Raw genomic sequence first — 27793 nt, 5'->3', positions numbered from 1 at the left:
TCTTTATCTTTACCTGATAATAAAGAGAATTGGGTTTCTGTCATACGTCGTCGAGCGTGATTTTGTATAAAAGTCCCTCGGTTACATGAAATTAACCCGCAGTCCCTGTTTAAGTGAGTCTGAGATAAAACGATTCATTTTTAGAAGCAAGACCCTCCGGCAGTCATCTCATCCAATCTGGCTGGTCCGCTCCCCACCTCGGCGGCTCTGCCTCTCTCTCCATCCAATCTGGCGGCTCCTTCAGTCCGGCAGCACACCACGCTCAAGCCTCCACCACCCCAACTCCTCAAGGTATAAGATTTGCTTTTTGTTTATACAGAGGATGCAAGATTCTACTGCTGCCGTGTAATAAGTAGCACTTGCAGTTACAGTAGACAAGGAGCTCCGCTCTACCTCTCATCTCTCTCCCTGTCCTGGTGGTCACGGGCTGATGTTGCTGCTCCTCTCCTTCAAGATCTATCTCTTTCTCTTTGTCTCTCACCCTCTCATGGATTGACAACTGCATTCTTCCCAAATTAATGTGTGCCTCTGTTCTTGATATTACGCCCACACCATGTTTGATGTTATGCTTATGAAGAGTTGAACTTCATTTTTTTTCAGGCTTTTCTTTGGTGTATCAGGCATTCAGGCTGGTGTAATTTGTTTTCAAAAGTGAACATGCTGTACAGTCCAATGTATCTACAAAAATTAAGTTATGGTGAGTTGTTCATCATGTTGCTTGCATATTTTTTGTCTAACAAGCTGGATACTTCAGTTTTGAATATAAACATTGAGTAGGTGCTCAAATATTTTGCTAATGATAGTTTCCAACTTGCTTTTTAGCAGAACTACAGAACTATTAGCAGCTTTTAATTATGTGTACTTAAAATGGATTTGGTGTCCAGCACATGTGGAGTTGAGATCAGGTTGAATTACGTGCTGATGTTCTTCGATAGTATAATTGTTCTTCTCCTTTAACATGATGCACCATTGACTTATTTTTTTAGATGCTCAAATACACAGAGTAATGACATCCTGTATGCGCTTGGACACCCAGCAGATTGAAAATATAGAAGCAAAGATATCCAATACGAGGCCACGATGCCCGACAGAGATGCAGCCAATACGTGCCCAATCTTTATTTCTTGATGTTGGAACTACAAATAAGAGCATGTTCATGTTTACTTATTATGTTTTTTTCCGAGAAATTTTGGGGATTTACAAGCTGAAATTATTGACTGTCTGAAAAAATGTTTTAACCAAAACTGTTTGAACAATGTGCCCTGGTTCTGCATTCATGGAACTGTAAAAATATTGAACAAGTTCAGTCGGAGTTTTGTTCCTGTTAATATTCTATTCTTAGTGTCAGTTTCTTTCCACTTGCTCATCTTTTAATGTTGAACTATACATGTACTTATTATTAAAGTTTTGTTGTCTTCCTAAACTAATTAAATTTTTTAAGCACTACTGAACTAATTGGATGCCATCTTAAATTACCTTCCCTTTGACATTATTGTACAGATTCCTGAAACACTGTCCAGAATTCCACTGCTACAGAATTGAAATTCGATTAGCACATGGTAAACCAGCTTTGATTCAGCAGGTTTATCAGCTTAGATTCGACTATTTTTAGTTCCTACAAGAGCAAATGATACGCTTATGTCAGTAGATTTTAGATATATTCACTGGCTTCAGATTCTGCTGATGGATTTTTATGCTCTGTTCTGCTTCTAGAGCTTGTGAATGATGTTCATTGTTGTTTGAAAGATGCACTTTTTTATGCCTATATGTAAACGATGCAATTACTGGCTGAGAGATACACTTATTGGTGCTGTTCTGAAATGATGTTCATTACTGTTCTACAGATGCAGTAGACTGATGTTTATTGTTGTTTTGTTATTGTACAGAACGAGGACGGATCCAAGGTTGAGTACTGGGTGTGGAACCCCTTCAGATCCAAGTTGGCTGCTGTTGTACTCTGTGGTGTGGACAACATCTGGATTGTATGTCTTTTTTGATGATTCCTTCCGGCGCCCTGTCATACTCATTTCTCTTCAGTTAACGAAATGAATGCACAGCAGCAACACAGGCAGTAGCAGAATGGGGTATAATGAATGTTTTGTTTGAGTCTGACTGTCAAACGCTGGTTCGTGTTTCTAGATTTTCTAGCTAAGGGCTGGTTTTGTTTAGCTGGAACACAAATCACGATTAGATGTACCTATTATGATGATTTCAGATCCGTGCTAACCATTTCTAATTTTGAAATTATACCTCAGAACACATGATTACATTACATTACACACTGAAAAATGGTGCAAAGTGGAAGTTGGTACTAAAGCGGATAGCTCTTTTTGATCTGCACAGAAATTTCAGTAATAATATGTGCCACTCATTTTGTTACCAAAAGCTGGGATGATTTTTACACTTTGTTTCCTGGTCCCCTTTCCATTTTGACAAATTTATTATCCCGAAGTTTATGCATAATGATGAAATATTCTGTGGTAGTATGTCGAATGCAGTTTAGTATATTCCCGTTGGTTCTGTAGTGATTTTTAGCTCCGACCATTTTCTCTCTAATTTTATTTTAAGGTCTACTCTTTTAAAAAATTTTATTATGTTTTTCTTGAAAATAAAAGATTGATACAAAAATGGCACCTACTATCATTACAGGTCCGAGGAATTACAGCTTGGGGACTTGGGAGGCGACCGTAAAAGCGGTGTGCTACAGTGTAATGCAGTAGCAATATGTGAAGATTTTTTTTACGGAGGGGGTTAATAAACAATCAGAAAATTCTTTTGCCCCCTCAGAAGACTATGTTCCGTGTTTGGCCCCTCTGGGCATTGATGTGAAGCTCTACAGTCGTGTAATATGACCAAACTCATCACCTCGGGGTTGATAAGTGGATAACATGACCATCATCGACAATGGTGGCAAGCAAGAGAAGTGGAATCATAGACTAGGACGAGCGAGGATTTGTTTAACCCGTTGCAATGCACGGGCCCTTTTGCTAGTATATACTAGAGGCCGTGGACATAGCAGAAGAGGTGGCTAGTCGCGAGCACTGGGAGGTCCAGCCTTACGTCGGCGCCGGTGGCTGTGTTCTTTACGAAGAGGCACGAGGGGGACATAACCACTGGCCCCCGTGTCCGGCTGGACCTCCAAGTCCTCGTGACCAGCCATCTCCTCTCCTATGTTGACGGCCTCGTCGTCCTCTGCAACAAGGCCACCAGCGCCATCCTCAGTGCCTCCACCAGCTTAATTACCGGCGCACTCACCATGTTCCCTGTCATCACCGACGTGTGGGACCACAGCGGCGCCCGCATTGACATGAACGTGTTCACTTCCCGTTTCACCTCCCCACTGACGGTGCTCACCAGAGCCGGCATCGACGAGTCGACCTCGTCACCGACCCTGCATGCAGCTCCCTGTGAGGGACGAGGCATGGATTGTCCTCCTTGCCATGCCTGGCTATGTGCATGGCGTACCCTTGTACCCGCCCTGCAAGTCGATGAGCCACGGAATGGGCATGCTCAGATACTAAGAATACTAGGCCCGTAAGGGATTCTTTTCTCTGTTTTTTCTGAATTTTTTTTACGGCTTCTGTAAAAATGACGCGTGTGCTTGGTTGTTCCTGGTATTGTTTACTGGTCAAACTTGTCTAGCCAGCTACTCACGAGGATTTAACGCATGAAAGACGCGTGGAGAGCTGTAGACATACGTGTGCAATTTCTATGGCATACAGAGTATTCTCTTTTCTTCTCGGCGTGTCCATTTCTCTCTCGAACCCATCCAGCTGCCCAACGCTTCGCTGCCGTACTAGAGTATAAAAGGGTTCATTTCCTTCTCCGCTTTTTACACGTGCATCTCCAGCTCCCAATCTCAGCAGCGCCGATGCCCATCTTCGTCGTCGGCATGTGCTTGCCATAGTTCATTGTCGGCCTCCCATCTTCGCTGGCGCCGCCTCCATTGGGAGCCACGCGTGGAGGCCATGAACGTGGCGCCGGCGACATAAATCAGGCCTCGGGGGCGTGGTGTTCCCGTTATGACCTGAGCTTCTCCCAGTAGCAGAGCCACTCCTCGGCGTCAGGTCTCCCACGTTGGCCTCCTCCACCAGCATCACCATAGGCTGCGGCAACGTCGCTGAGACGATAAATATTGGTGGCATGCACGACAGTGATGGCAATGCGGGGGCCAAGGGGGCACCGTCAGATGAGCCCACGCGAGAGGGGTCTAACGGTTCTCACCCAGCTACTCAGTCGCCTGGGGATGGGACCGGGGCTAAGCCCGCAGTTTCTCCAGCGGTGCCCATGACTACTCTGTGTTTTGGGTCTTTTGAGCCAGCCTCGGCACCTCCCAGATTCTGATGATGATCTTGAGCACACGCTCCCTCCGTTGGAGTCTGAGGGAGATGCTGGTTTGTTTGCTGGACGGCCGGCTAGGGCTTTGGTCGGCGCTATGGAGAGGAGGCCGGAGAGTGCTTCTCTTGTCCTGGTGCCTCACGTGGACGCGTCTCCGGTGTCGGCGACTACGGTCGAGATGGGTCGTGGGGGAGGGGGTTCGGGGCAGGTGGCCTCGTCTTCTCCCATCCCCATCCCCATCCCGGTGGCGTCGGTGACGCCGGACCCGCGGGGGTCGGCCGCTGCTGGGAGAGGGAGCCCGAGGCAGGCGGCCTCGGCTCCTGCTACTCCGATGGGGGCGGTACCCACCGTGGCAGCAGCTGCATCGGGGGGGGGGGGGGGGCGCTGGGGCAGGAGGCCCTGTCTCCTCCCTCTTCCCCGTCGGTCAGGAGGACCGCCTCTCCCTCGCCGATGGCTCATCCGTCTGAGCCGGCGGCTGGGGTGGGAGGATGGTGCGGGCAGGCGGCGCCCGTCATCTCCTCTTCGCTCCTACCCATGGCCGGGGCCCCTGGTGTGGGGCACCTGTCTGCGGGGATCGGGAGACCGCAGACGCCTTCTCTGGTAACATCGGCAGACCCTTTGAGGGATTCAGTGCCAGGTTTTACTAGGGAGGAGGTTGTCGCGTTTGGAGGGATCCCGGACCCTATCTCCGAGGGGTGACGGATGAGTGCTCGCATCCTCGACATCCCTGAGGTGGATGATATGCAGCAGCGGTGCGCCATGAGGGCGGCCAAGCTTCAGGAGGCTGCTATATCTTCTGGTATGTCCGTCAACTTATCTAATTCCTTATTGCATTTTTCTAATGAGGACATTATTAATAATGCAAACCAATTAGGAGTTTCACTAGGTGCTACGGATAGTGAGATTACCAATTCGGTGAATGATCTATTAGATTTGGAGGCGGAACGTGCCTTAGAGACTATTCGTAATCTTGCAGCAGTTAAACTAATGAATGATGATGAGATTGATGCGTTAGGGGTTAGAGTGCTCGATAATCTGTTTGCGGATCTAGCACCCCCCAATCATGACTCTGAGGAAGATGATGTACCCCTAGAGAATGAGGCTAGTAATATTTGTGAACCCGGTTATGAGGACCGGGCGACAGAGCTTAGTAAACCTAAGCGTAAGTGGAAGCGGAAGATCTGGAGACGGGTAGAGATAACTTTGCGCCCCAGTTTCTCTCTTCTCTTGTGGGTGGTATTGATTTTGATTGGCATTGCCTTCCTCCGCGAGGAAGATCGGGTGGTATCTTACTAGGTGTGAGATGCGATTCGCTTGAAGTACGAAGTGTGGTGATGGGAGACTTCGCGGTGAAGTTTCGAGTCAGGTCTAGGATAGATTGTTTTAACTAGGCTTTGGTGGCGGTTTATGGTGCCACACAGCCCGAGCTTAAAGCGGAGTTTCTGGCGGACCTTGTTCGAATCTGTGGGTCAGAACAGCTTCCAATTTTAGTTGGAGGTGATTTCAATATCATCAGGAGGAGAGAGGAGAAGAACAATGATAACTTTGACGGCAGATGGTCGTTTATGTTCAACACCATTATTGAAAGCTTGGATCTGAGAGAGATAGAGCTTTCTGGTAGGAAGTTCACCTGGGCTAATGCTCTGCCAAACCCAACCTAAGAAAAACTTGATCGAGTTCTTGCGAGCGTAGAGTGAGAACAAAAGTTCCCTCTAGTTATGGTGCAAGCTCTTTCGAGGGGAATTTCTGATCACACCCCATTGTTCGTGGACTCAGGGGAGCCGAACCATGTGGGTAACAAGAACTCCTTCTCCTTTGAGATGTCATGGTTTGAACGTGAGGGGTTCTTGGACTTAATTGCCAGGGAATGGGATAGAGGTGTAGAAGGCAAGACTGCGATAGAGCGTTGGCAGAATAAGATTAGGCATTTGCGAAGTTTCTTACGGGGTTGGGCTAAGCACCTCAGTGGTGTGTATAAGATTGAAAAGGATAGGCTCCTTGCTCTTACGCAGGCCCTGGACATACAGGCTGAATCCAATATTTTATCGCCAACTGAGATTCAGGTTAAAAATGAGGCGGAGAAGATGTTGAAAGAACTGCTCCGCGAAGAAGAATTGAAGTGGGCCTTGTGTGCTAAAGTCCGCAAAGTGGTCCAAGGGGACGCGAATACTCAGTTCTTCCATTTGATAGCTAATGGCAAGCACAGAAAGAAGCGTATCTTTCAGCTTGAGCAAGACGAGGGCACTATTTTAGGTCAGGATAACCTAAAAACATATATTACCGACTATTATAAGCAGTTATTTGGACCTCCGGAGGATAATTGCGTGTCCCTCGATGAGTCCAGGACTGAGGATGTCCCTCAGCTATCGGCTGCCGATAATGATATTCTAGTTGCCCCGTTCTCTGAGAAGGAGGTGTTTGATGCTATTGCACAGATGAAAAACAATAAGGCTCCCGGACCGGATGGATTCCCGGCAGAGTTCTATAAAAAGTGCTGGCACATTATTAAGGGGGATTTACTACCTATGTTCCATGATCTGTTCTCTGGACAACTTCAATTATTTCACTTGAATTTTGGGACTATCACACTGCTTCCCAAGAAGACGGATGCGGTGAGAATTGAGCAATTCAGGCCGATCTGTCTCCTCAATGTTAGTTTCAAAATTTTCACCAAGGTCGGGACTAACAGGCTCACACAGATTGCGCATTCTGTGGTGCAACAGTCCCAAACTACTTTCATGCCGGACAGAAATATCCTTGAAGTGGTGGTTGTCCTGCATGAAACGCTCCATGAAATCCATTCCAGAAAATTAGATGGAGTAATTTTTAAGGTGGATTTCCAGAAAGTGTATGATAAGGTCAAATGGCCATTCCTCCAACAGTCATTGCGTATGAAAGGTTTTGATGAAGCCTGGCGCCGACAGGTTGAATCATTTACGCAAAAAGGTAGTGTGGGAATTAAAGTTAATGATGACATAGGTCATTATTTCCAGACACATAAAGGCCTCAGACAAGGAGATCCGATGTCCCCTATCTTGTTTAACATTGTGGTGGATATGTTAGCAATTTTGATAGGAAGGGCTAAGGAAAATGGTCAAGTAGGTGGATTGGTACCTCATCTTATTGATGGAGGTGTATCCATCCTTCAGTACGCCGATGATACAATTATCTTTATGGATCATGACTTGGCCAAGGCGAGAAATATGAAGCTTGTCCTATGCTTATTTGAACAATTGACCGGGTTAAAGATTAACTTTCATAAGAGCGAGCTGTTCTGTTTTGGTAGGGCCAAAGATGAACAGGATGCTTATAGGCAATTGTTTGGGTGTGAGTTGGGAGAGTTACCCTTCTCTTACTTGGGGATTCCAATCCACCATCGTAGGCTGACAAACAGAGAATGGAAGTGCATCGAGGACCGATTTGAGAAGAAAATGAGTTCCTGGAAGGGTAAGCTCATGTCATACGGAGGCCGATTAATCCTGATTAATTCGGTGCTCACGAGTATGCCAATGTTTCTCCTATATTTAAACTAGTTTAATTTTTACTATTTCAATCATGTCAAAATATTAATTTCACTCATTTCAAATTACAATTTTCAAAATGATTGAAACCAGTTCTTGAAATGAGTGAAATCAGTTTTCCAAATCAGTGAAATGCGTTGTTTCAAATTTGTTAAATAATTATTTTGGAAACTAGTGAAATGAGTGTAATATGTTTTCTGAAAATGAATGTTATGTGTTTCCTGAAACTAGTGAAATTGGTGAAATATATATTTTGTAAATGAGTGCAGTGTGTTTTCTGAAATGACTAAAATAAGTTATTTGAATAAAAGAGAACTAAAACCATTTTTTGTTGTGAAACTAATTTTTTCCAGTGTTTGAAACTGATAGTTTTAATGAGCGCAATACATTTCAACATATTTCATAAATTTGCAGTGAAATTGATATTTGCAAATGAGAGTAATCTGTCTAATGAAATGTGTGAAATCGATTTTTGAAATGAGTGAAATGGGTTTTTAACAGATATTAGCGAAACAATCAAAAACACTTCTATGAAATAGCGGATCAATTTTATGTTTTATAAAAAGTGATTTAAAATATAATTGAAATATGATAAAATAGTGAAATATGCGACATAGGTTATTTGAAATATGCAAAATTGATTATTTCAAACACGTCTAAGTTGTTGTCTAAATATTTCACTCAATTTTTATGAAACATGTATTTCTTAAATATATGAAACATATTTCGGCATGTTTGTCAATTTGCTTAATCTTGTGTTTGAAAAATAGTGAAATAGGTTGTTTAAGATATGTGTTATTGGTTATTTAAAATATACGAAACTAGTTTCTTTTAATGAGTGAAATCTAGTCATTCCCCTATTTCTTTGAATTATATGAAACATGTATTTTTCAAATATATGTAACATATTTCGGTATGTTTGTCAATTTGCTTAATCTTGTGTGTGAAAAATAGTGAAATAGGTTGTTTAAAATATGTGAATTGATCTTGTGAGTGAAATCTAGTCTTGGAACGAGTGAATTGCTTTGTAATGATTATATTAAAATAAGTGAAATTAGTTTTCTAAAATAAGTTTTTTAATGAATGAAATCAGTTTTATGAAATGTACGAAGCCAGTTCTTTGAAATGGCCGAAACCTATGTGTTCAAATGTGTGATATTGATGTTTTCAAATCAGCTAAAATAGTGCAGAATTGATTATTAGAAATTTATTAAAATTTCTTTTCATAATATATGAAAGATCTTTCATTGTGTTTGTGATTTCCATATTCCAGTTTGTGACATGTTCGAAACCGTATAAATCACTTCTATGAACTAGTGAAACATTTTTATGTTTTACGAAACTAATTTCAAATGTAATTGAAATATATATGAAAAAGATAGTTCAAATATATTCAAATTGATCTTGTTTGGAAGGTCTTCACCCCACGAATTCAAATATATAAGAAGTTTCAGTAATGAACATTTGGTTCAAAAGATATGAATCATTAGAAATATGAGGATGAAAATAAAATGCATGTCCAGTGTTTGGGGGTGAGAGAATGCATGCATACACCGTTCTCTCTCTCTCTCTCCTCTATAAAATCTGACTATGTCTGTCTGACGCAAGTACATGTATTCATGTATTACCATTCATCTATGTGATAAACAAAACAAGGGCACAAATCTTCAAAATGACACCAACGGCGGATGTTTGACCGGTAGGTACCGGCTTTGGTAAAAAAAACTTAGTCGGAGTGCTCAGTTCCTTCCTTGGCTCCTCGCGGCGTCCACGGACGACGACTCGGAGCACCTCGAGATGAGATGCGTCTTCTCCCGGTCGAACTACCGCTCGCAGCCGCAGCTGTGTAAGCATCGTGGGTGTCTGGATGACCAGTTCCGGCGGCACCGCTGTTCGGTGCCTCACCAATGAATGCCTCTGCCCTATCCTCCACGACCCTCTCACAGGAGCCACCTCACACCTGCCTCTCCTCCCGCACGACCTCTGTCGCGAGTGGGAGAAGAAGGTGTTCTGTCTTCGCGGCTTTATCTACGACGACGGCACAACCCTTCTCTACAACCTCTGTTCCGCCAGTGTCACAGGCCGGATCACGGCAGCAATCCTTGGCCCTGGCGACTCAGAGTGGACGCTCCTGGCGAGGACCCTTGAGGGGCCCCACTGGTCCTGTCATCTTCATCAGTTTTGCGTGGCGTACCACGCGGGCAAGATCCTGCTGCACGTGGAGGCTGGCCAATGGCGCATCATCACGTTCACGCCTAATGGCGACGGCGCATTGGTCGCAAGGCCCGCCACACCGGTGATGCAGTTGCAACGTCACGCTGAATCCTTGTACGAGTACAGCTACGTCTTTGAGTCCCGTGGTGAGCTTCTGTGGGCGTTCATCCAGGCCCGAGATTATGACAACCGCGGGGCCTACCCTTGCGGGCTCACAGTGTTTGTGCACGCACTAGAGGTAGAGGAGCCAACTTCATAATTGCCGAAGAAGAAGATGAGATAGGTGACCAAGGACGGGCGTAGCCTCGCTGATCGCGTCCTATTCTTGGGGTTGCAAAACAGTTTTGCTGTGGATGCACAGCCTGACAGCAACCATGGCGGTTGTGTCTACTTCATTTACCACCGCATTGGACCGGCGCCATATGGGCAGCATGACCTGTTCAGGTATAACCTCGTCGACAGAAAGGCCAAGCTCGTCGAACGCCTACCTCAATGTTGGGACCACAACATGTGCACCTGGTTCAATCCTGAGTCTATCATTACTCCTCCCATTCAGGTACTACAAATTACTCACAACATCCGAAATCTCTCAAGTCGATTTTCCTAATGTTACTTTTGATCCCGTTGCCCTATCATATGTTCTTTTGATAAATAGAAATGTCACATTGAAGACCGCCCAGCTGCGACTCTTCTTTCGTGAGCATGGCAACGTGTTCAGTGCAGAGGTGATCCGCTATAAGAAGACCGGGGTCTCGCAACGTATCGGCCATGTGACCATTGAGACGACGCATGCCCATCTGGATGATGCTCTCGCTTATCTTTTTTTTTAACACCATCTTTATATTAATTAACCAACCACACCAGTACACTCATTCGATACAATATTCATCATAGAGGGCGGTACATCATTTACAGGAATACCATCTAATCTGTTATCAAAGCTATACTTAGCGATTAAATGAGCCACCATATTGGCCGTATGGCTAATCTTTGACCTTTAAAGATTATTGATCAACTTCGAGATACTCACCGCTTTCATCTTCAGGTCACGCATAGCAGACCTGTCATAGTGCCCCGACGCAAGAGACGCTACCACAAAAGCGCAATCAGTCTCTAAAATTATAGGATTATGAATGGAAATACCTATGTAGAGACCGGCAATGCAAGCTCTATGCTCCGCTTCCTCCACGCTTTGACAGGCACCAATGAAATCCCACGACGAAACAATAACTTCCCCTTCCGCGTCCCTGACCACCACCCCCACACTGACTTCTCTAATGGACTCCACGAAGCTAGCATCGACATTAATCTTGAACCAACCTGCAGGAGGCGGGTACCAGCCACTACTCGCGTCGAGAGAATTAGGAACTCCGCTAATCCGGACCAATGGCCCTTTTCCTTTTTTTTGAAAATCCACCAGCCTCGAAGAATGAAGTGCACCAAAAGACTCCCAATAACTCTCCACAAAGCATGCAGAAGCTGAAACTGATTCCTTTCCTTTACCAAAGATCAAATCATTTCTCAAATGCCAGGTCCTCCAGAATAAGAATATAATTTGGTCTCGCATTACGGGGTTTAATTGACTCAGGAGAACAATAAACCAATCATGCCCCGTATATCTGAGAACCTCCTCATCAGGTAGAGCCCAAATGTTCCTCATGGCCATGCGAAGCGCACGCGCCTACGGGCACAAGACAAGCGCATGGAAGGTATTTTTATCCTCCATGCCACAAATAGAACACGTACTAACAGAGGCTTGATGATGCGCCACTCTATTAACCTGTACGGCCAAGCTATTGGAAGCAACCCTCCATGCAAAAATACGAATCTTTTGAGGAATGTTTGTCTTTCAAATAATATTCCAAATTTTCCTCTCCGACCCTACCGCCTCACTGGATTGCCCCTCATCCTCTTTTTTATCCTTAAGGGTGAGCGCTAACTTGTACGCACTCCTAACTGAGAACAACCCTGACTTTTCATAATGCCAAGCAACAAAATCTGCCTCCCCATTTGATTGGATCCGCAACCTCAAAATCTCATCCGCATCTTAAGGGTAAAATAAATGCCTAACCAGCTCCTCATCCCAACTCCTTTCTCCACTCATGAACAATTCCTCAACCCATTTAACTCTAGTTCTATTCTTCTTTGCAGAGATTTTAAGTCCAGAAGCTCTAGGAAGCCAATTGTCTCTCCAAATATGTATATTAGCCCCATCACATACTCTCCAAATAACTCCGGATTTAAGCAGCTCCAACCCATGCAGAATACCTTGCCATGTGAGAGAAGCCGACTGCGGGAAAGCTGTGTCTAAAATATGCCCTGTGGATAATATTTTGCCTTGATCACTCTGGCACACAAAGATTTCGGATTCACCACCAGCCTCCATGCCTGCTTCGCTAAAAGAGCCTGGTTAAATAATCTAAGATCCCGAAAACCCATACCACCCTCCGCTTTAGGCTTTGTCATCTTATCCCAAGCCAACCAATGAGTCTTCCTTCTGTTTTCCTCATCCCCCCACCAGAAATTCCTTATAATCTGAGATAATTCCTCGCACAGAGACGCCGGGAATTTAAAAATACCCATAGCATACACCGGAAGAGCTTGCAGAACAGATTTAATCAACGTTTCTTTCGCCCCACAAGAAGCATATTTCTCTATCCAGTCCGATAGAATTTTGAGAGCTTTGTCCTTAGTGGATTGAAATTTGCCCGCCTTCATTCGACCTTGAGGCACCGGTAAACCAAGATATTTGTCCTCAAATCCTTCGGCTGTAATGCACAAAATTACCATAACAGCCACTTGAACTTCCATACTGCATTTTTTACCAAACATGATAGAGCATTTATCTGGGCTCAACAATTGGCCGGTCCCTTTCTCATAGGTTGAAATAATATTTTTAATTGTCAACGCTTGATCAATGGCTCCCTTGAAAAATAAAAGACAGTCATCTGCAAACAATAAATGTGAAATACCCGATGCTTGCATGTTCACCTTGAATTCTAGCAGCGCTCCTCTATTACACGCATCCTGTAACAACACAGAGAGGGCCTCGGCGACGAACAAGAATAAATAAGGAGATAGAGGGTCTCCTTGCCTGATACCACATGAAGGCGTAAATGACTCCAAGAGTTGTCCGTTGAAGCGAACAGAGAATTTCACCGAGGTAACACAGGCCATAATCGACTTTATCCATCCACTCGCAAACCTGAGCGCACTCAACATACACTTCAGAAAATTCCAATCCACTCTATCATAAGCCTTAGCTAGATCAAGTTTATACGCACAAAACTCACCCCGCCCATCCTTGAGAGTGTTTAAAGAGTGCATACATTCAAACGCAATAAGCGCATTATCAGATATCAGTCTCCCAGGAATAAAACACTTTGTGTTGGAAAGATCATACCATCAAGGAGCGGCCTTAATCTGTTCACTAGGCACTTTGAGATAATTTTATAAATGACATTGCATAGGCTGATAGGCCGAAATTCTTTGATCGATTGGGGGTTCTTTACCTTTGGTATAAGGACAATTACCGTATCATTAACACCCTCCGGCATCATACCTGTATCAAAGAACTTTTTAACTGCACGAATAATGTCCTCCTTCAACACTCCCCAATTGCGCTGAAAAAATCTTGCCGGAAAGCCATCAGGACCTGGAGCTTTACGCGGCCCAATTTGAAAGAGAGCATCACTAATTTCCTGGTCTGTAAACGGTTTGCATAATTCACTATTCATGTCCTCACTGACAAGAGGTTTTACCAATGGAATAATCAGAGAGGGATCAACCATACCATCGCCAGTATACAACTTTTTAAAAAACGAATTAGGGATGCTATGAATTTCCGCCACATCCTCAGTAACCGTGCCATCATTCCTTTTCAGGCTAGATATTAAATTTTTCTTTGCTCTCCAAGTAGCCTTAGCTCTAAAGAATTTTGTATTCCGATCTCCCCATCTAATTTTATCAATCCGCGACCTCTGTTTCCATAACATTTCCTCTTTATAGAGCAACTCATCCATTTCCTTGAGAAGAGCTTTTTTCTCCATCACAGCGGCATGATTATTCCTGTTATAAAGCACCTTGAGTCTGCTCCTAGCCAACTCAAGCTTTCTAGGAAGATAACCAATATATTTTCGACTCCAATCATGCAATTTTCCTAGCATTCTCTTGAGCTTAGAAGCCACATCCTTCAAATGATCAATATACATACCTTTGTTCCAGCAAGATTTAATATGCTCTTCTAACACCACTCCTTCCCTCTCCCAGTATGCCTCGTATTTAAGCTGTTTAACAATATTACCTTGCCGAGGCAACCCTGACAGTTGAATGAGGTTTTGGAAGGGCACAATCTAGAGGTCAGCTTGGTAAAGGAGGGGCTGCCGCGGTGCCGTCGTCGTCAGCGCAGATATATCTGAAAACCTGGATTTCCATTATGCATGTTAAAAAGAAGAATACATGTATATATGGATTGTGCATGTTGAATGTGTGTTTCTTAGACCACCTTGACTTGTTGTTCCGGCTGCTTATTTCTTTGCGGTAATATGTCAAGCTAACTAGCTAGGTAGTACTGCTTTTATATCACAAATAATCAACGTTTTGGGCATGGCTTCAGGCAAAGTTTTAAAAAATTAACTATGTATGTCTTTCTGATTATTTAGATTGCAAAACTGAAAACCATATGGTATGGATTTGTATCAAAAAGTATGTCTAGAATACCATGATTTTCTTGATTTTATACATATATTAGTAGAACTAGCACATATGCCCGTGCTTTGCAATGGGAGAGTTAAATGGTGTGTCCACGGAAATAATCACCAATACATCGGAAGAACATCCGAATGGTGCCAGCAGAAATTCATATAAGTCCGATAGGTTCGTTGTTTGGAACGTGGCTTACTGGGATAGAGTCCGATACCGCCGGACACATTCGTGTTGGAGTATGTGCGTTGTTATGGGCAATTTGGAACTGCAGGAATGATTTGGCTTTTAACAGAACAACAACTATTCATTTTTTGCAGGTTTTATTCCGCGCTACGGCGCTGATCCGTTTGTGGTCCTTACTCACTCCGATGGCGGTCAGGGAGCGTTTGGTTACTGGGTCTATCCGGTGGGAGATGGTTGCGCGGGATATCTTCAACCGGTTTGGACGGCGGTCATGTAATAGGATAGGCGATTAGTTTTCCTATCTTTATTCTGCCAGCCGGTTGTGGCTCTGTGGCTTTTTGTCTGTCTTTGTTGAGGCTCTGTGTGAGCTTCCCTTTATTTACATTTCCAGACTTTGAGATTTTGTAGAACCTATTTATTTATATTTATGGCCGTATGCATCGTTCTGATGCAGATGCCGGGGAGCCCCCCCTTTTCTATAAAAAAAGGAAATTCATATAAGTAGTACTATATTAAGAAGCATTCTACACATACAATACTTTTGGTATGGTTTTCGTACGACGATTCCGATTTTAAAGAGCCTCATACCACGGCATTATTTTTATGTTGAAACAATATGCTTGAAATTTGCACCGGGTTGTGAAAAGATCTTTAAAAAAGGGTTCTGTTAAACGCGTTTTACACCAGAGGCAAGACCCTTTATTATTAGGGAAAGAGGAAAAATAGTATTGCCTGAAGAGAAGAAAAATGCTACACCCTCAAGGAATAGCTGATAATACTTCTGTTACTGAAATAACAATTTCGCTGTCCTGATTAAGGGTTACTGCTCAAGTGTGTTGCTGTAATCACTGAGGTAATTAATTATTCTTGACGTGTCTTTCTGAATTCAGACACTATGTGGTAAAAAACTGAGATTCTTCACGTTTTGGCATCATATATAGGGATGTTGTACATTCAGATACATGAGTTACATGTCAGCAGTGTGAAGCATGAACCAAATAGTATCTACTGTTTTATCACCTTGGCCTGGGCTTGTCTGCGCAAAATGTGACCTTGGTCATCGTCTTGAGGATGACGTCCAGTTATCCTTGAGAGCTTGGGAGCATGCAAAACTGCTGAATATGAAGTAGGTACTCAAATACATGACCTGTATACACAAGTGTAGGTATAGCTTGTTTGAGCCTAGCTACCTCATACGCATCAATGAGATTTCATAGTACGTACCATAATACGTACGCGGCAAGCTAAGCTGGAAAATCATTCAGGCATTATTCATGTAGATCGCTATTCGCTGGCTTTTCATGGCCTTCTTCAGGTTCAGTTGAGACGGAAACCTGAAGACGCAAGACAAAGTTGCACTTTGCTTTTTCCGACGACATTTCATTTTATAGCGGTCGGAGAAGCTAAAGCGCATTAAGGTTTGGCTGGCCGGCAACCTATTAGTGGAGGTTCGCCATCACATGGTTTAATTCAGCGCTGGTTGACAGCAACTTTGTCCACTCTTTCCGAATTTATGCAGCATGTCAGCTTGAGCAATATATCTGAACCAGGCGACACCAAAATATCTAGTGAGCGAACCGCTGCCTTGCCATCCAAAAGAGAGTTTAAACAGCATGCAGCTTCAGTTATAAGTGGATATGAACGATATGGCCACAGAATATACTGAGGTGATTGAATCACACATTATATATTTTCTATTCCAAACGACTCAATGTGTCTGCATCCTTGTTCATACATATGCCAGGAGCAATTAACTGTCCCTCTCTTGTTGCAAGCTAGTCTGCTATATGTTTCACACCTCTAGCAAACTAATGTTGTATACAAGAGCAGAATGGAAGAGCAGTCCAGAGTGTTCCTTGCTCTGCTCTGCAAGAAACAGAGGACAAATACAAACTCTCCCCTTGCTGTTTGTTTGTTTACCCTTGGTGAAATAACTGCATTTGAGTTGTATACAATAAATGACCTGTTCAATCAGAATGACTAATAGAACTGTATGTGCGCACTGAAGGACTAAAAGAAAATTTTCATTCTGAATGAAGACATGACCAAGTCATCCATCTAACTGAGAAAACTGCATCTGCCAAACATTAGAGGGAAGTGATGGTTATTTAGTCAGACCCAACAAGAATTGCTCATCAAGGTAGGGATCCCTCTCTGACAGCATGTCATGTCTTTCCACATGCATCGACTAAACTAGTCTACTACAAATAATTCTTGTTTATTTCTTATCCCACCATTGCTGAAAGGAGAAGTCCTCGGTGTGGGATCAGACCCGTTGCATTCTTCCTCTGTTTTTCTTTTCTTCCTCTGTTTCTGTTTTGAAAGAAACAGAGGATTAATATAGAGAAACACTAGTTCATGCGGCGCACTCCTCTTCCACCTCCCTCTGCACCCAGGATTTGGTGAGACTCGTCCATCTCTTCTCCATCTTCCATGCCCCTTCACCTTGTTTCAACAGTGCCCATCTCCAACAGGAAGCGGCAAGACTTGAAGCAAACCGCACGAGCAACATTCTATTGCCGTGAAGCAACCACTGACCATTTCACCACTGCCTTCCATCTTACATGTGCTGGCAAAGAGAAGGGGGCAACAAAAATAACAGTATTTAAGCACTTGCCACCGTTCTGAGCTGATGACACAACATGAACAAAACGCTGTATATCATACTCATAGCATAGCACCCACCATATAAATGCAGATAGAAGGGATTGGCCTGGTTGGAGTTTTCTCATCGCAACCGCTTTGGTTCTCTGCAACCAAGGAAAAATATGGATGAGAAATAAGTCAGCTAGGATGTCACACGGGCGATGAACTTCATGGATACATCACCATCAAATGATACTCACGAATGTGAACCATGCAGTTCAGCTACTTCTGGCATCGGTACAGTATAACCTTGAAACCCTTTTTTGGGTGGCAGTTGCAGAGGCGGAAGACTGCCTGAATCATCCACATCTTTTGGCCAATTCGATCCGTTGCTTCCAATGGATTGATCAACAAATCTGAAGTAACACCATAATTAGCTCTACTGGCAGTATGTATCTAACTGAAGTGGGAAAATGTAAATAAGCATGAGGCACTCGCAGATCAGTCACTAATTGCGGCAAGAAGCAACAGAGCAGCAAGAAAATCCTTGGCACAAGTGACACCTGGTTGTCATGCACACCAATGCAAACATAAATAAAGTAACTGCAGAGCTCAATATAAATATTGAAAAATAGTTCTCAGAAAAGAAAGATTTTCAGAAGTCTAAAGAGATACTGCCCTGGATTGGGAAACAAAAAAAAAAGGTTTCCAACAGTGTTTACGGGATTAGGGAAAGAACAATGACAAATTTAACAACGGTAATTCCTGTGTAATGTTTTATCCAGATGCGGTGGTCGACATAATATGCTAATTTTGGTTATTAATAGGTTCTGACAGTTGCGCACAGCCTATTACCTCCACTATAATTTGAACAATTCACTACTTCAGCACAAACAGGAACTATATACCTTCAGACCTGCTGCTATTGTGTTGTGTAGTTCGAAGGTTGTTAGTCTGAAACTTTGGAACCATGGGTCATTACATATTCCTTGTACAGTCACCTTCCATACAGATGCAAAGGTTGAACATACTCCCTCCGTCTGAAAAAGCTTGTCCCTCAAATGGATGTATCTAGCATCAAGTTAGTGCTAGATACATCCATTTGAGGGACAAGCTTGGGACAAGCTTTTTTGGATGGAGGGAGTACCTTTCAGTGATAGCCGGAGATCTGAACAGAGATGAAGTTGCATCCACCGGGCAGTACAATTCTCATGTGGCTGAAAAGATGAACGTAACTGACATGAGCTTCCCACAGTATATGTCTATTTAAAATAGAAACGATTGGAAATAGTGAAAATTGCAAAAATAGGTACTCCCTCCGTCCGAAAATACTTGTCATCAAAATGGACAAGAAGGGATGTATCTAAAACTAAAATACGTCTAGATACATTCCCTTTTATTCATTTTGATGACAAGTATTTCCGGACGGAGGGAGTAGTATGTAGACTTGTAGAGTAGACTATTCTGAATCTCTGGCCAGTTCAGTACCTTAGTAAGTAATGGCACAATAACTTCCAAATTACTTGAATGCAAATCATGCCCAAGAATGCATGGCAACTTTTTCCATGATAACAGGCTCATAAGATCTGCAAATCATAAAATGACTAATTACTAATTATATGCGAAAATTAAAAAGTCATATAATGTAACTGTTGAAAATCCAGGTCAATTCATCAACTTACTGCGCAGCTTTGTGAGTATTTTTGGTGACAACTTGCTCAATTTGGAGTACAACTAACATGAAAACCTGCAGTACGTGATTGGGGTTCTCATAAGAATATTCCATGATTGTTTTTGAGAGAGAATAAGAACATACACGACTGTAAATAATAATCACTGAATTGTAACAAACCACCTCATGTTTTTCAAAGATGGACTAGTGAATACAAAACATATTAGAATATGTGATTCATACAAGACTTTCACGATTTCTGACCAGCATCGCAAAGAACATGTTGGGGTAAAGTAATTGAAACAGAATGCATTCAAGGTTTAATAGTGAACATGCTCTAGCAAAATGATTGAATAGCAGGTTACTTGCCACATCACATAATTTTCCAGTGGAAGAACACTCACAGCTCAGAAGCCTCTTGATGGATAGCGCTGACAATGCAAAATTGAAGGGCAAGAAGTTACGTATCAGTAGCAATTCAGCAGTGAATTTGACAAATTACATACCTTCATACAAGTAGCAAAACACTGAAAAGTCATTTTTCCCCATAATTAGCAAAACACTGAAAAGTCTTTTGATCCTCAAAACTCAACTTTCCAAGTATACCACCAAGTCTTTGTGAGCGCCAATCAAATGTAAAGATGAATTATCTAGAACCCTACCTGAGAAAACATGTAGAACACCTGGTGAATGCATGAACACCTGGTATCATAGCAATGTAGCAGTGGGTGAGAAAATGGCAAACCTTAATATCATCAGTGAAGCACCTTAGTCTCGTTTATTCCGCAATTATTCTGTGGTGATATTTTGCTCCTCACAACGAAAGTAGCCATGTACACCCACTAATTTTTGATGAGTGATGCAGATCGAAATTTGAATATAAAGTATGTAAAAGTCTACGAGAACGAACATAAGAACACCTGCACAACAAGCCAAGAAAATAAGCACACCTAGTATGATAGCAAATGTAGCAGTAGGTGAGAAAATGGCAAACCTTAATATCATCAGTGAAGCACCGAAGTCTCGTATATTCCGCAATTATTCTGTTGTGATATTTTGGTCCTCACACCGAAAATAGCCATGTACACCCACTGATTTTTAATGAGTGATGCAGACTGAAATTTGAATACAAAGTATGTAATAGCCTACGAGAACGAACATAAGAACACCTGCACAACAGGCCAAGAAAATAAGAACCTGGTATGATAGCAAATGTAGCAGTAGGTGAGAAAATTGCAAACCTTAATATCGTCAGTGAATCACCCAAGTTTCGTTTATTCAGCAATTATTCTGTGGTGTTATTTTGGTCCTCACACCGAAAATAGCCATGTATACCCACTGATTTTTGATGAGTGATGAAGACCGAAATTTGAATACAAAATATGTAATAGCCTACGAGAACGAACATAAGAACACCTGCACAATAAGCCAAGAAAAAATAAGAACATGGTATGATAGCAAATGTAGCAGTATGTGAGAAAATCGCAAACCTTAATATTTGTAGAAGAACAAAATCTGATTTATTCCACAATCATGCGATGGCGTTATTTTTATCTTGACACTCGAATTAGTCATATAAACCACCAAGTCTTGATGAGTGACGTACACCGGAATTAAGTACATAGTATGTATAATCATATGAAAACAAAGATAAGAATACCTGCAGAGAGAAGAGAACTAAGATTTAACAATTTCTAGGATTTTTTTCTTGAAAGAAAAATAAGGAACTAAACAAAAGGCATTATTTGAACTAAACTTCCAAAAGGCATTTTTTGAACTAAACTTCCAAAAGGCATCGAATGATTATCGCAGAGGTGTTCTCAACTTGTGAGAAGACAAGGGGTATGGAGAAACAAATCGTAAGTAATGTTCTACTAGTACTATTTTCCCAAACATTAAAATTGTATTCTGATATAGCAGGAGCATAAGTGGATCTAGTTATACAATTGATATAGTAAGGATCCAGTTTATATGTACTTACCAGACATAGGAAGAGACTTGAACGCAAGACCACCATGTCATGCATGTGGCAAGTGTACATGTATGCAAAGGGAATTACCAGGCTAGAAGAATGTACAAGGGAACTCCAAGGCAGAGGCCTGCATAGTAGAGATGGAAACAAGCAGTGGTCAGATATTATACAGGAAAAAAAGAGCAAGGGTCGGTCTCTAAAGTTGAATTTCGGGATGTGATGGGGAAGTGGTTGTCGTCACCTTGGGTCAGTCTCGAGGTTGCAGTCTGATTTTTGGGATAGTCCCCACTAACCCCCTGCACTGCTGCATTAACTCCGCGTTGTCGCACTCCCCAACATCTAATTCTTGCAGTGATTTGGGGAGGCCATCCTTGGGCAGCGACCTGACAGCCGGGCATGACCTGACCCCTAATTGCTTGAGGTTGGTAAACTTGTGCAGCTCTGCTGGGAGGCTCTGAAGCTTGCTGAAAGACCCAAAGTCAAGTCGCTGGAGGGATGTGAGGAGGTGAAGGGAATCCTCTTGCTCCTTTGTGAAGCGTTCAATCTTATCGTCCTCACAAAGGTTTAGGTGGGTGAGGGAATAAGACAAGAAGCTGCAGATGGGTGCAGCGAGGAGTCCCATGTGGTCATCCGTCAAGAGCTTGAATGAACCAAGCTGCTGCAGCTTCTGCCCTTGTCCTAGTTCATCCTGCAGCTGCACCCGCCTGGGATTGGGAGTCCATCCAGCAAAGAATCTAGGGCTACGAATGACTATTAAATCTCTGAGCTGTCCCCTGGCGGTAAGGAGAGGCTCCAAGCCCTTGCACCTTAGATCCTTTCCACAATTCCCCAATCTTAATTTGGTGAGAGAGGTGAGGTTTGAAAGGGGCTCCAGCGTCCCCATGCCTTGCACATCCGAAAGATCAAGTTCTTGCAGAGAGGATGGAAAACGGCAGCATGAAGGAGAACCAGCCGGTAGTATCTTGGGGCTGCCAAAAATTTGTAACCTCTCGAGGGATTGCAGGGCAGGAAAAAAAATTGAAGGGGGGTCCACCAGGGCCAGGTCTGGGCAATTTCTGATGCGCATCTCCCGGAGTGATTCAGAGAGATTGGCCAGGAAGAGTAGCAACCCATCTTCATCTTTATGCTGCTCCACCTCCGATGCTGCTGATGTTGTTCTTTCCAGATCCACCCCCACTGCCAGCTGTGTTATGTTTTCACAATTTATGATACATAGCATGGAAAGCCTTGGGAGGTGGGTTAGAAGCTTGGTCAATTCCTTCCCACTAGCACCACAAGATTCCTGGACATCAAGACGCTCAACAGGGTGTTGCCATTCCACATCACACTCAACTCCTAATGGCCCAACCAGGGCATCTGCACTATCAAAAACCAATTTCTTTAATGAGGTTAGCATCACAAGCTGCTTCCACTCCAAAGGTGGACACCTTTTGAGTACCATAGACTCGAGCCCTGCCAGTTTATTGAATGCCAAAACCTGATCTAAGTTGTGCAATTCATCCTTCCCAATAACATTGACATGATGGCATGATTCTGAGTTGTACCCAAGCACCTCTAGTAGCTTTACATCCCTTATATTGGCATAATGTAGAGTGTTAGTCCAGGGGATGCAAGCCACTAGCAATAACTCTGGGCACCTAATTATCACAAGCCCTTGCAATTTGGGAAACCAATCAGTGCTCCAGTCTTGACCTGATGGGCAAACAGTGTGGTTTGAAAATGGCAACTCCAAGAGTTTAGGGCAGTTAATAATATGTAGTGTTTGCAAAAGAGGAAACATATGATGAGTGTCCTGTGATGGTACCCATTTTTCAAAATTTCCCATGTCAACAAGTTCAAGCCTTATTAGCCTCCAAAAGCATTGCTCTAAGACAAAATCCTTCACCGCGGCAATATGCTCCAATACTAGTGTACGAAGATCCCACATCTTTCCTAAAGGAGGGAGATATTCCCAAGAAACATCAGAGAGATGAAGAGATTGTAGAACTTCAACAACAAGCTCGGTACTCAGCCATGTTGGACAAGAAGGGCATATGTGCCCTTTAATGCACAACTTTTGAAGATATCTATGTGGTTGAAGGCTCTCAAGGATGGCCGCTTCTACACCAGGCTCGGTATTAGACCCCTTACCATCCCAACATAGTGTTAAACTCTCCAAGTAGTTTTTTTCTATTAATTTTGCTCTTGCTGCTTCTTCTTTTGTGCGTATATTCTCGAGGTTATAGATGCCAAGCTCCCTCAGTTCAGTCAAATGCTCTAGTTGACTTGGTTCGAAACCTTCACTTTCTTTGTTGACTCTAAACTCCTTTAACTCTTGTAATAGTTTGAGTTTACCCACATTGTGAATACAAGAATGAATCTTATCACTCCGGGTATAAAAATGACGCAATGCTGCAAGGTTGTTCAAGTCTTTGGGCAAATCAAGAATGTTGTACCATGATCCTAGATCCAGAATCTTTAAATGATAAAATCTAGAAATAGGAAGTGGTAAGTGCATCTCCCTCCCATACTTTGTCCCCAGACATACGTATCGTAGGTGGACAGGTGTTGGCAAATCATGTAACATGGTCTCCCCAGAATATGGCATGTTATCCACATGGAGAACACGGAGAGCATTTGCTTCCTTAAAGAAATCACCGAAAATGTCGGCAAAGCTTTCATCCATTTCTCCAAATAACATCAAAGTATGCAACTGTTTAACTTTCAACCTCGTCTTTAGTTTTCTCAATTGATTCTTAAAGTTTTCACGAGACTTTGCATCATCAACATCTACGATTATAGCCAAGTGGTAGATGCTTGGATAAATTTCTATTGAACCCAAATTGGAATGATGCACAATAAGACATTCATGAGATGCAACCTTCAATGCTAAATCATGTAGCAGGTCATGCATTATGTAACGACCATAAGTTTCCTCTTTCTTAAAAAATCCATGTGCGACTAGATCACTTAAATTGCTCAAACCTATATCTTCCAATGTTTGGTTCTGACCAGCAGGCTGTAAAATATCTAGTCCTATCCACAAGTTGATTAGCTCAATGGTACTGTACTTGTGATCTTCAGGAAACAATGCGGCAGAAGAGAAACATTGTTGCTGCTGGTAAGGAAGATAGTCATAACTGAGCTTTAACGCAGGCATAATGTCATTGACATTAGTCTGTTTATCCCATTCTTTACTTTCTAAGACTTTTATCCAATGACTCAAATTAAGACCCTTCCTCAGTAATTTACCAACAGTTTTTGCAGCAAGAGGGGATCCCTTTAGTTTTTCCATTATCTTATCTCCGGTCTCAAGCAAAAAATTGTGATCACTTATAATGGGCTCATCGCCAAAAACAAATGCAAGGAACAACTTTCTAAATTCTTTGGATTCCAATCCTTTCAATTCAATATGACTATGTGTTTCAACCATCTTTGCTATTGCTGGAAAACGAGTCGTGAGTAGAATTATGCTACCTTTTTGTTGTGATGCTTTGAGCGGTAACAATAACCTTTTCCAGTCATCCTCATTACTAATCTTCCACATATCATCCAGTACAAGCAAAAATCTTTTAGATTTTAATCTTTGTTCAATCAGCTCTTCAGGCCTACCATCTATTTCCCCTTCAACTCTAGGGATACATGCCTTAATCTCTTCTAGCAACTTATTCAAATTGAAACTGAGCGACACACATACCCAAATAACAACTTGAAAATGATTTTGAACTTCTTGGTTTTTATATATGTGTTGTATCAGAGTTGTCTTCCCTAACCCCCCTGAACCGACAATCGGAAGCACTGTTAGATCCTTGCTATGGTATTTACCCTTGATCATATCATGTATGATGGTATCCATGATATGGTCCCTCCCATACAATTCTGGTTCTATGCTTTGACCAGTTGTGATGGGACGATTACGGGTTATATCTAAGACAGTCATATGGTCACAACACTGCAGAATCTTGGTAACTTCTTTACGCACAGGCTGCAGTTGCTCTACAATTCGCTTCATTTTTTCAGAGACATCAACCCTATTAAATCCCAGGATTGGTGTTTCTCGTTGTGGCGCATCACAAAGAGTTAGAGTTGGTTGACCAGAATGTTCACCACGGACATTTGGGGAAGATGAGCATGGGAGGATTTTACCGAGCTTGGGAATGCATCCGCTGACCTCCTGATTGGCTTTTGGTTCTGAGGAGGAACTGACATGCGACCTCTCCGGATTGGCTTTTGGGTCTAAGGAGGAATTGACATTTGACCTCTGCCTGGCCCTTGGCCAAGCGCAACAGCTGACCCGTTTACCAACAGCTTTGGCGGTGTGACGAGCATTGAAGGCAAAGTCGTGGACACCACCCTTGGCATGGTGGTCGGCGGCGTCACACGTGCCATGGAGCTCGTCGTGGATGCGGAAGTAGTCCAACTCATCCAACAAGTCCTCGGCACAGTGCGCCGAGTCCCGCAGCTTCCCCAGCAGCTCCTCCATGGCCTGGCCACAGATCTGTTTGCTGGCTGCAAGTTTGAGGGTGGCCTTCACGAGAAGCAGCTCCATCTTGAGGGCCTCAATGTTGAGACCCAAGTTCTTGGTGGCACCCCAAGCCTCCAGCAAGCCATCGGCAACGGGGGCCAACGCCTTGCCCACCACCCATAGCGCCGCGCTGACAAGAGTGTACATCCTCTGTTGGCGGGCAATAAAGACCTCTCACTCAGGCGAGCACCTGCATCCATGAATCAAAGGGAGCTCATCACTAAATGCAGCTGCCGACATCAGTAAAGTAAATACTTGACATTTATAAGGTGTCGCTTGACTTTTGTATGGCAGAGCTTCAGGATCCGTAGCATGTGCTTCATTTCTTAATGGTAGAGTATAAAAAAAATCTAATCCCCGGGGACACCCAATTCGATCTATAACTGGATTCAGTTTAAGGTAAAATTCTTCAAGAGATACGAGTTTGAATCCAGTTGTAGAAATCCAAACTTAGCATGGAGGAAATGAAAAGGAGCTGCTCTGTAAATGCAGCTGCGTCCAGCAATTGCATACCAGTAAAGAAAATAGTTTGGATTTGTAAATGGATTCAAGTAAGATCGAAATCCTCCAAACTTGTTCTTTTTTTTCGCAGGGGAAATACTTCCAAACTTGGCGTGGAGAAAATCAGCTCCGAGGATATAAAGTTGTCCCTCCTGATATGAAAAACGCTGTTATATTATATTATGAGACGGAGGGAGTAAATAGTAAGACTAGTCTAAGTGAAAGAAATCAGATTTACCTGTATCAGTTGTTGCTTGCTGCCAGGCCTGAGGGAGGAGGAGGACTGAGCTCCTGCCTGCCCCAGTCGGAGGTGGTCGCTCGCCGGCCGGTGAGCAAGATACGGCTGCTGCGGCAAGCAAACGAAGATCATCCATCCCCCCTGCGCTCCGGCGAGGACCCCATCGAGCGCCCTCCGGGTCTCGGATCTGCCGACTCTGTTGCTGCGTTGTGGTGAGAAGAGGCAAGGGGAGTGAGGTGTGGAAGCTGCGGTGGCGCGGTGAGCGATTCAGGTGTGGGGAAAGATGGATGGATGATGGGCCCTTTTATTCTTGGGCTTGGGACCAACAGCGAATAAAAAAATATCATCTTCTATTCGAAAAACAAAAAATCATCTAAAAAATGTCGCCTAAAAATCATCTCAACAGCGAACCATCGTGCTCCTGTCCCCTATATAAAAGAAAATGAAATTCAATTATCAGTCAGTTGGAATACAAACTATATTTTTTTCTTGCCTGTTATTGACGAGGACACAAGGTATCTAATCTAATTGGACTTGTCGTGTAAACAAGTTCTTGCATTTAAAATAAAATCTTGTCAACAAATCCTTTCTATTTCCTTGTCCCGATGAAATCGACCGAGCAACAACCCGCCGACCCGAATTCAACATATGCATGTGAGCACCACATTTTGCCTCCGCGGGGCATTTCCTTGTGGATGAACAGTAAATTCAAAAATAATAATTACTATATATTATATTTTGAATAACCCAAAAATAATATATTGAGTCCATCCGGCGTGGTGACCTCCAATATATGGTCGTTTTCGGCTATTTTTATTTATACATTTTTAATTCTAAAAATAAACCCATTGCGAAGAATCAATAGAGGGCTGCCTTTTAAAGAAATAACAAAATGAGATTGTCACATTCAAGTGCTAGCGTCGATGTGCATTATTGGTACCGCAGTAGGTGACTTGAATGATGGGCTGCTGGTCACACACACAGTACTACATGGCCCCTGGACTGAAGTAGCAGTCGGTCACGGACGTCCACACCTAAGATGCGATCTGGATCAGGCTCCCATTGATGCCTTGTCATAAATATCAAGACCAGCGATACACGTGCAGTTATGGTGACAGAGATGCATGCATATGTTGGTATGTCCGGTTGTCTCTATCTTGTGACCAGCCACATGTTGTCCGGCTGTCAAATTATAGAATTCGACTGTAAAACATCCATAGTGTTTTGCAATAAGGGCATCTTAGCGTGGTGTGGACCGCAGAAGCCATCCAACACGGTCATGTATCGCTTCGCGGCACGTACCGTCTGGACTATGATATCTTTCGCAAACCGGATACAAGCGTGTGGGGCTTTGTAGAAT

At 43.1% G+C, this 27793-nt stretch overlaps 2 protein-coding genes across 15 annotated transcripts; one reads left to right on the top strand and one right to left on the bottom strand.

The window, feature by feature from the left end:
• The first annotated feature begins 703 nt into the window (after positions 1–703).
• Positions 704–2869, top strand: LOC123160186 (rRNA 2'-O-methyltransferase fibrillarin-like). The gene is made up of 4 exons (XM_044577995.1): positions 704–905; positions 1003–1102; positions 1887–1982; positions 2650–2869. The coding sequence occupies exons 1-4, from the start codon at positions 868–870 to the stop codon at positions 2689–2691; spliced, it is 276 nt and encodes a 91-aa protein (XP_044433930.1). The 5' UTR covers positions 704–867; the 3' UTR covers positions 2692–2869.
• A 15003-nt stretch (positions 2870–17872) lies between these two features.
• Positions 17873–26731, bottom strand: LOC123155655 (putative disease resistance protein RGA3). 14 transcript variants are annotated; one of them, XM_044573810.1, is made up of 15 exons: positions 26434–26731; positions 26208–26347; positions 25316–25884; positions 21432–22882; positions 21200–21317; positions 20709–20878; positions 20460–20634; positions 20213–20387; positions 19964–20138; positions 19725–19880; positions 19623–19649; positions 19229–19293; positions 19035–19132; positions 18694–18763; positions 17873–17962 (listed from the first exon to the last, which is right to left on the bottom strand). In XM_044573810.1, the coding sequence occupies exons 3-4, from the start codon at positions 25839–25841 to the stop codon at positions 21438–21440; spliced, it is 1971 nt and encodes a 656-aa protein (XP_044429745.1). In that variant the 5' UTR covers positions 25842–25884; positions 26208–26347; positions 26434–26731; the 3' UTR covers positions 17873–17962; positions 18694–18763; positions 19035–19132; positions 19229–19293; positions 19623–19649; positions 19725–19880; positions 19964–20138; positions 20213–20387; positions 20460–20634; positions 20709–20878; positions 21200–21317; positions 21432–21437. The 14 variants fall into 14 exon arrangements, with proteins under 14 accessions (XP_044429745.1, XP_044429740.1, XP_044429738.1 ...); XM_044573805.1 differs by adding an exon at positions 18455–18500 and having other exon boundaries at positions 21432–25884; positions 26434–26730; XM_044573803.1 differs by having other exon boundaries at positions 19035–19150; positions 21432–25884; positions 26434–26730.
• Between the last annotated feature and the right edge of the window lie 1062 nt (positions 26732–27793).

Source organism: Triticum aestivum, chromosome 7B (assembly GCF_018294505.1).
Source record: "Triticum aestivum cultivar Chinese Spring chromosome 7B, IWGSC CS RefSeq v2.1, whole genome shotgun sequence".
Taxonomy (NCBI): domain Eukaryota; kingdom Viridiplantae; phylum Streptophyta; class Magnoliopsida; order Poales; family Poaceae; genus Triticum; species Triticum aestivum.
Note: the sequence above shows the minus strand (reverse complement) of the source record. Positions and strands in the feature narration are given on the sequence as shown.